Source organism: Macrosteles quadrilineatus, unplaced genomic scaffold (assembly GCF_028750875.1).
Source record: "Macrosteles quadrilineatus isolate MER2022 unplaced genomic scaffold, UCM_ALF_1.0 Scaffold_8__2_contigs__length_117827958, whole genome shotgun sequence".
Classification (NCBI taxonomy): Eukaryota; Metazoa; Arthropoda; class Insecta; order Hemiptera; family Cicadellidae; genus Macrosteles; species Macrosteles quadrilineatus.
In genome coordinates, this window is record NW_026542601.1 from 110,972,445 (window position 1) to 110,982,117 (window position 9,673).

The following is a 9,673-nucleotide window of genomic DNA, read 5'->3' on the forward strand; positions in this document are numbered from 1 at the left end:
GTTAATAAATAACTGATCTTAAAGTTGTAATACCTAAACTACAGGAGAACCCTTCAACTCCAACCTTGGCATAACAGACTCCTCGGAATGTCCGATATCCGACCGTCTACTTGTTTTCTTCTGGGAAAACTGGTAAAAATGTTTGAACCCGGGACTGCAGGAACCGGAGTCCTGCGCTCTAACCACTAGACCAGCTCGCCCAAGCACATAACAGTAAGTCCAAGTAATTTGATGATTTTCAATTGTTAGAACAAACAATACAAATCAAAAGGGAAAATGAGTATGGACTTATTTCTCCCGTCTCACCTTTTGGCCGTTATGACAATGGCTAGTACCGTCATGGTCGGATATGAGGGGTTCTACTGTAGTTAAAGAAGTCTGTTAAATACCATCTTATTTTCCAACTAAACAAATTAAATCAAAGGCTAATAATTATATTGTCAAATTATGTAAATGTAGATCTTTATATCACAGATACATTTTATGATGTCGAAAATGAAAAGTCATTAACAAACAGGCTCTATAGATATAATACTTCAACCTGGTCATTTTTACATTATAAAACATGGTATACATTGAACTAACCTTAACCTGTTTAAATTTAATTAAAACAGGGAAAGTGTAAGTTGAGCAAAAACTTGTGCTTAAAAAGATAAAGGTATTTTGTAAGTTCTCTACTTACAACTTCGTTAAATAAGAAACTTGTTAATTTGTCTATTGTGCAAAACAAAATTGCTCTTAACAACGAGCTGTGAGAGATCCGTCAACAACTATTTAACAGATTACATTGGTTGTGTTTCTCATTTATTTCTTTACATAATCTTTTATACTTTTGGACTTTGGCTTCTTTTTCGTAGAGGACTCACCCCCATCCGATGGCCTTTTTTGGTTTTTATCTGAAACAAAGAGTATTGGTATATTTATTTCCTACACAAAAAATAAAGCAATATATTCTTAACTCCATTCATAGCAACACTGTAGCAATTATATTGTTTTAACATTCTGTAATGAATTCGGCAAAGGGATTAAGAGTAGAAGAAAGAAGGGAAAGAAGATAATAAAAGATACGTTAATATATCTTTAGGTGATATGAAAAGTAAAGTTTATAATTATATCTTCTTCAAATCAAACTTGGGGATTTATAATACCCTCGCCGCAGCAAACCTGTCGACTAAGCGAATTTCCATTGGTCTGAATAGATTTTCAATTAAATCTATTTAAATAACATTAGGTTTCACAAGGACCTAGGTTTACTGCTACAAGGAAAGCAATAAATTGTATTTTTTTGTAAAATATTAAATTATTAATAGCTTAGTATAAAATAAATAAATTTGCCAAGTTTGATCAAAATATATCCATAAGCAAGCAAACTACAACATTTTACAATATTCTCCATATAAATAACATGGGAATTTTTAAATTAAATTTTTGTTTTTCTTTCTCCGTTACCAATAATTGTACAAAAACACTTTGATATAGGCCTACTAAATTATTTGTTTTTTTAGTCTCTTTAAAAATATCTAGAGAGACATTGGGAAATTTTGTGTTTTGAGAGTCAAAAATGAGAAAAACAATTTTTTACCCCATAAAACCCCCGTTCCCATGGTCCGATCATGCTGCTTTGTGAACTCATTCTAGTTTATCCCGCCTTACACCTTTTAACCAAATTTCATCAAAATCGGACAAAAATTACTCAAGTTATGGCGTTCACGGATGTATATATACATATATATAAATCTGAACGAATGGTCTTTTTTGGCCTCTGGGGACATCAAAATGATAAAGTAAATTGGTTCCAGGCCTAGGTCTTACCGTACCACCTATGGTAATAGCTCCCTATAGGGAAATTTGATAAAACGTCCTCACATATACCAAATACACACAAAAAGTTATTCAAAAAGATTTCAAACATTTACCTGGTGAAGCTTTCATTTCCTTTGTGCTCTTGTAGGCTGCAGACATTCTAGCTATGTTCTTCTTGTAGACCTCCTCGTGTTTGACTATTCTCCGAGGGTAGTCCGTACCTATGACACAGCCAGCTGTCTTCTGTACGGACATTGGAGCTTCCCATGGCTCGTAAATATACTCTGGGGGAAACTTTTTGACTTCGGGCACGTACTTCCTGCAACGAAACATATCACAGGAAAATTACAGTAAAAAAATAAATCTAGATTTAGCACTTAAGAGAAATATTCTAATCAAAAGAGTATTTGAATAGGCTACATCAATATTTTTACAATGGCTAGAGAAAAATCCTTTTGTTTTATTTTGTAGGGTAGGTAGCTATTTAAAATGTTTTAAAATTATTCTAGCAATCTAGGGAAGATGATAGGCTAATCAAATGGTAAACGAATCCACAAACAGTTTATCTATATATGCTGACTGTAAATCATAGACAAAAAGATTTAAATATAGACTGTCAGCCGTGCTGCGGTTACCATAGGTTCTGGCGCACACCGCTAGGAGTACCGTGTAGTTACGTAGCGCGTACGCCGTAATGACATGGCGCTCCCATTGGTGTGCGTTAGAATCTATGGTAACCGCAGCATGGATGACGGTCTATATTTAATTCCTTTTGTCTATGTTTTAATGCAACATAACTGAGCAGTAAATGCATATTAAATTTAATTTATTCTATTATTAGATCAGCATAAAGGGTCAATTTGATCTTTTAATTATTAAAAAAAACTATTGTTTTCTGCTATAAAGAGAAAAAAACAAATACTCCAAATCACAAAATAGCATGTGTGTTTTTTGAATCTTGTATTAGAAAGATGTGAAAAAAGTACAAGAGAATTATAAGACATCACTGAACCATATAGACAGCCAAGAGAAGGAATATATGTGGTTATAATAAATAATACATCTTACTGAATCCAGTGAATACACAGTAACATAATTAACAAGTATTACATTTAAAACATATTAAAATAACAAAAAATACCTGATATAATCTCCGAGTTTGTCCGTTTTCTTGCCGAACACTACTGGGCTGTAAACACGGTGGAACTGATGGAAAAACGCAGATGCTGAGAGCCACATCCAGTTGCCTGCGTTCAGCGACCAATCCTGATCTAGCAGTAGCTCCTCAAACACCTGATGAAAGGTAAAAAAGGTTATCACCATATTTTCCAGTGTGTTGGAATAGTAGAGACGGCTACTATACAAAAGTAAATTTAGCATTGATTTTGATTTATTTATAACTAGTTGTTAACCACGGGTTTCACCCCGTTTGACTTCACAAGTATAAATAAAACTATTGATTGGTTAAGTTAAGCTGAAATAAACAAAACAGAATACAGTAATACAAACAAAAAATCACACCTGTTTTTAATAAGTTAATAAATTGAAAGAATAACATACAAATAAGTACAGCTGAGGTATTTTTAACATTAGGCGTATGGAAAGTTCCCTTTAGAAAGGAATTACAATCTTAAAGGGCAATTTATGAAATAATGGATGGTTTGGCGCAAGGTTTCTCGTCATGACTAACATTTTAAATATATGGTTTATGGGGGTGTGACTTGTAGTTTTCTCGAAAGTTCATGGGTACTTTGGGATTTATATATGGATTTTCATCAACCGAAGTGTTGTTTTTGGTTACAGTGCTTAGTTATCAATTCAATTATTTAAGATGGGGAAGCCACTAGTGTGTATTCTAATCCAAATATGAGTGAAGGATGCATGTAGAATGGTGTGTGATGATCTGTGTAGCTTTGTTACTGACTAGGATCAGCTGGGTCTGGTTTCGAACCATCAAAAAGCTACTGACTTTCTGACTTTAAACAAATCATGTTATCAATTTATCTTTAATAGGTACGTGTAGAAAAAAGTCATTGAGTTAGTGTTGAAAAAATATCTTCCAACAAAGATATTGCTGAAGACCAGTGAACACTTTGAATCCATATAAATAAAGTAGTGGACGGACAATCAGGAGTATCATTATGTTAAATAGGATCTCCCATCACCTGCAAATTCATATGTTATACAACAAAATAAGCTACGCCAAAAATTTTAAACTTTTATCTTACACCACAACGCTTTTTCTGCACATAAAAATTACCTAATGAAAAAATCATTATGGACAGAGACTATGTTACAATTAATGTTACTCCTCCAACAAAACTTACTTTTTGGCCTTCCTCCCAAGACTGCCACAGGTCGCCTCGTGTGAGGAAGCAAGCAACGGCGTGCCGCGCCAGGTGGTGTATCCAGCCCTCCTGGCGTAACTGGCGCATAATTGCGTCAATGAACGGATAACCCGTTCGGCCCTGAGATGAGAAATTAATGAAACACACGGATATATTGTAAAACCTAACATTTTATAAAACTCTACAGCTAATGCTTTGAAAAATCTTAGTATCAAAATATTCAACACTGGCAGCATTCTAGAACAACCCGGGCTACGAACAAGCTTTTTATGAGGCTTATGTAGCTTTGTGTTATAATGCCCTTGTATCATTGTGTTGTATTGAATAGATAAATTGAATTGAATTGGGTCATTGATTTGTTCTTGCTATTGCTATCCTTCAAGAAATCAACTATCCCTGCTAGTTTCATTACTTCAAGGAAGTAGGAAATTGAAAAAGGTTGATGAGGATTTATTCTATAAGAAAGCCTAGAATATGTATTGCATCTTAGTGTGGAACTCACTGTTAAAATATCAATTCATGGTGATGAAGGGGAGACAGAGGATAACAGGAGAAGATAGGAGTACGATGATAGACGAGAGAAGAACATTGAAGAGATAGGAGAAAAGGGGGCCTAACTGATGCTCAGATTTGGGAATAATCAGAATGGAGGAGAATTATGTATGCATGTAATCAAATTGTAAACAAAAAATTAAAAACGGTGTTGGTAGCCAAATTGTGTTAGTGATCTGAAGGTTGCAGATTTTGATACTACTATTTTTAGGCAAAGGCAAAAGTAGGGATTTTGGTAAGGAACTCATATTGAGTAGGTTTTTTTACAGACTACGGAATGTGATTCTGGGTCCAGATGCTGTTTGTCTTAAGCTTTCAAAATAATTTGGACTGTTCCCTTACAAAAACATAAAAAACTGCCAATTTGCGTAGAAAAACACAAAAAAGGAAAAGAAATCATTAGCCCACAGAAATATCCTATAGTCAACGAGTCAGGCTATACAATGTAGACTCACATGTGCCCAAGCTTCAAGATACTCCGGGTTGTTGTCCCACGGCACCTGAGCGCAGACAGGATTGTCGACCATCTGGTCAAAGTTGGGAGTGCCGGCCGCCACCGTGTAGTAGAACTCTCTCCAGTACATCTGTCCCATAAGAGACACGGGTGGCTTGGAGTGAGGTCGGCCGGTGATCACCTGAACAAACATGGTTTATTGGATTGATCAAACATACCAAGATGTGCATATTAGGGCGAAGTGGGAAGATTTTTGAATGAAAGAGTTGCTTTTGGATCTCTTGAATTGAATAAAATAACTGAATGTTAATTCATTGGGCTACTAAAATGTATCCAGTTCCAGTGTTTGAATAAACATCAATATATAAAAGGGCAGCCAGCAATATGGAATAAAGTGGTGACTAAAATCTTGAAATGGGACATGTAGGTCTACAGTCCTAAAAATAGCCACACACCCTTTCATTCATTTATTTTTAAGACTTATTGAATTTTAAATAGCTTGTCTTTTTCCAGGTAAAAATTAAAAAAAAAAAATCATCACAACTCACAACATAGTTAAACTATAAAATTTGTATGTAAAATAACAACGAGATAGTACCTAACAAACTGTTTTACCCCGGAAAACATATATTTAATTACTTGAGTTTACCAACTTATTTTAACAAACTAATAGCGTAGATCGGAACAGATTATAAACTGTCTAGTCATACCTGGATCTCAGCTCAAACTGTAGCATCGTCTCGCTCTAGTAGGGGAGGGGGCTTATCTCCAAACCCAAGTTCCAAAGTTCACTAATTGTCCTTTCTACATTACATTGTCCAAATAATAACTTAGGCTAAATCTCTTCTTATTTACAACACAAACAAGTCGAATAAATTCAAGCCAATATAATATTAATTACACAATTTATTTTATTTTGGTTTGATGGGGCAAAGAAACATTTTAAGACAAATAAATATAGAAAAGAAATGCTTTGTCCTTATAATTATTAGACAGTAATGTAATAACTTATGACAAACCTCTTTGAGTTTGTAGTAAAACAGGCGAGAAGAGAGACATCCAAAGCGGAAGTAAGGACTCAGAACTGTAGTGCTTGGCTTCAGGCTGTTTGGCGATGTATTAGGCTTCTCAAACTTACAAATGTACTCCTTGAAATCAAACATGACATTTATATTAAACATTGTTTTTTTTATAAATGTGAAATACAATCCAATCATAGCCTCTACCATAGTTGTTGTAAAATTATAAAACAATGAAATAAATTACAAACACCATGGAATAACCATGTACCAATGAAGGCATAAATATCCATAAGAGAAATGTTACAAGTTAATAGAATACAATTGTTTTAGTGCCAAAATATCATGCAATAAAATAATAAAAATTTGACTATGCTCAAGCTGTCTTTGAATTTGGTGTAGACTAATTTCTGAGTATTTAGTTTATATTTTTTTTATTTAATGTTTTTATTATTAATTGTTAACAATAATTGTATGCAATAGCCTACTTTATATACAATTCCACATAGGTGCAAAAAGAATTGTCAACATTTTCAAAAATAAATATTGTTAAAAACTTGAATAAAAATTGCAAAATGTTACTAAAAAATCACTCACAAACTATATTAGTTTCCAATTGCACAACATCAAACAAACAACACAACCCTTGTTTGGATTTTAAAGCCTCGGTAAGCTACACTTATCAATAAAATCAACACTAACCAACAAATATTAAAAGCCTACTCTACCGTTTTTTTTAGATGTTCTTCCATTCTACGGAGAGCCTCCGTTTCACCACCAGGGTACAAGCAAGGGCCCATCGTACTGTGGTCAACGCCCAGCTTCTCCAGAGTGGGAAGGAGGTACTTCCCCTCGTCCAGCGGGGCCCGAGCAGCAGCAGGTACTGAGACGGGGGCCTCCACAGGCCTTGGTGGGGCCGGCATACCCTCCGCGACTGATATCCACTTCTGCATTGTTAGTGGGGTTTTACCCAAGTTCTTTGCGATTACACTGGAAACACATTATTTTAGTGTTACGTTATGTTACATTTGATGAGTATTCTAATGTTGTTAAACCTTGCTTATATTATTAAAATTATATACAGTAGAATAAGTCTCTAATGAGGATCATGACACAAAAGACTTGTTGTATCGAGGTTGTATAATGTTTGCAATAATATGTTATCAAAGGGATTATAAAAACAAGGGTATTTGAAAATGGTAATCAAAAACCACTTGTTATCGAGGGTTTTGTTATTGAGTTTCCACTGAATACATAATAAAAATCATTTTAAAACTGAGAGAACCATTTTGTAACTGGTATTAGAATAATTAATTACTCTTTACACAAACATCTAACTGAAAAGATTAGTCCTGAGCATATGGCTTCAAAACAACACAAATAAATTATTGATAGAATGCCTAGCTTAAGTATATAGATTCAATATTTTTATTTCTCGTTGACATTTAATACTGGTTCCAAAACCATTTTCATATACACAAAAAAATAGTTAAGCTGTTAAGAAGAGTCATATTTGAAATGTAATTGCAAAAAGTTACATTTTATAGACTAACAAAACCGGTTCCTAACAATATTGTGTTCTTATTCTCCTTATTAAAGTCCGCTCACAAAATTTAGGCAGCTTAAAGAGAAATGTTCCCGGGTTCCGCTACCACTTTTTTTAGTTAATGTATTTAAATATCAGCTGTCGACTGTTGTTTCCAAGTTACCAAGAGTGTGGTAGAGGGGATACAATAGCTTCCCCTCAAACCACCTAAATGTTGTGAACAGAGCATAGTAAAACACAAGTCTCAGGCTAGTTAAATTCTTGTCCCAACTTACGCCTCAGGATTATAGATGGTATGAGAAGTAGATGTGATCACTTCAACGCCATGTTTCTTTGCTAATTTGGTAACAGCTTCATCTCGTTTTTGCGGATAAGGTTCAATGTCCACTTCAAATGTCAATCTTTTAACATTCCACTTTTTGAATAACTCAGTAAACACTTCTTCTGGAACACCTTCCAAAACATAGAGCCTGTAAAGTTGAGAATATTTTATACATTATTTTGGATCAATAAACATAATATATACCCACCGTACTGTAGAGGGACTAGTAAATTTAAGAAGTGAACTTATAAGGAATCGCCAACTGATCATATCGTGCAATTTTCAGTACAATAATGACAGTGCCAGTAGATTGTTTGAAGTTAGGGCCTATGTGTATTATAATGTACAAATGAAATTAAACAGATGAATAATCTGTAAAAAGTATGATGTAACACACGTGAAAGCAATAATGAGAATAAGGTGGGCAGGACACACAATACGGGGGGGACGGGGGGTTACTATTAAAAGAAGCAAACATAGGAAAGCCAGAAGGGAAACGACCATTAGGAAGGCTCAAGAAGAGATGGTGGGATAGTGTCACCAAGGACATCAGAGAAGTGAAGAGGCAGAATATAGAAAGAGAGCGGTTGTTGGTGCGGCTAAATCCTGCCATGGGTATAAATTGCCATGAGAGTGAGTGAGTGAGTATGCTGAAAATAAAGTGGGCTGGTTTCAAAATCACATGAATTTTTTGTTATTTTGATCATATATATCTTGAGACCCCTAGAAAAACTAATTCAAAACCAAGTATTAATTTAGACAACAATAGAATTTATTTTATGTTTTTATTTTATTGGACGTTGTCACAACAACTGGATGCTGTGGCAACATAATTCCGAATATTTTATTTTTATTTTTATGTGCTATGTAATTATGGTAGAATAAAATTATTATTTCATTAGGCCTATCATTATTTTTAGTTATTTAATATTGATTTTGTTGAGCAGTTCATGACATAATTTTATGACAGTTATTTTTTAGCTTGTTTCCAATTAGGGCTAGCTTAGTTAAGCCCGGGCTATTAGTACAAGCCCTGGCGAAGCGGGCTGTTTCGCTAACCCGACCTTAACGGGCATCGGCATAAGCCCGGGCAAATTTCAGCAACCCGGACAGACCGGGTATAGGCATAAGCCCGGGCTATTAGTCCAAGCCCTGACGAAGCGGGCAGTTTCGCTAACCCGACCTTAACGGGCATCGGCATAAGCCCGGGCTGTTAGATTAAGCCCGACAGAGACGGGCTAATTTAGTTACCCGGTCGTACCGGGCCTCAAAATAAGCCCGGGCGAATCTCAACAACCCGGACAGGAATACTGAACAGAGTTCATTGACACTTCAGTGGTAAGTAGTATGGATCACGAGCAAATTATTGCTGCTTTGATAATTTACCGGTGGAGAAAAATAAAGAAACGTAATCGTCTCCACTGGGTGCATCCAATAAATTTGAGACGTGAGGAAGTGGGGATGTTTAAAACATTATTTCAAAACCTGAGAAATTACGAAGCAAAGTTCCCACACAAGAATTTAGTCCAGAAAACGGCTGTTTGCCACCAGCTCAAGCAATAATGGCGCTTCATTACGTACTACTACTACTGTACTGTAATAATTAATAAAATACCGTCCACTTTGCAA

General features: G+C 35.1%; 1 protein-coding gene across 1 annotated transcript; it reads right to left on the minus strand.

The window, feature by feature from the left end:
• Nucleotides 1-445: 445 nt before the first annotated feature.
• Nucleotides 446-8,657, minus strand: LOC129000661 (cryptochrome-2-like). The gene is made up of 9 exons (XM_054427623.1): nucleotides 8,521-8,657; nucleotides 7,998-8,192; nucleotides 6,905-7,166; nucleotides 6,177-6,305; nucleotides 5,159-5,338; nucleotides 4,131-4,271; nucleotides 2,945-3,096; nucleotides 1,917-2,122; nucleotides 446-896 (listed from the first exon to the last, which is right to left on the minus strand). The coding sequence occupies exons 1-9, from the start codon at nucleotides 8,655-8,657 to the stop codon at nucleotides 805-807; spliced, it is 1,494 nt and encodes a 497-aa protein (XP_054283598.1). The 3' UTR covers nucleotides 446-804.
• Between the last annotated feature and the right edge of the window lie 1,016 nt (nucleotides 8,658-9,673).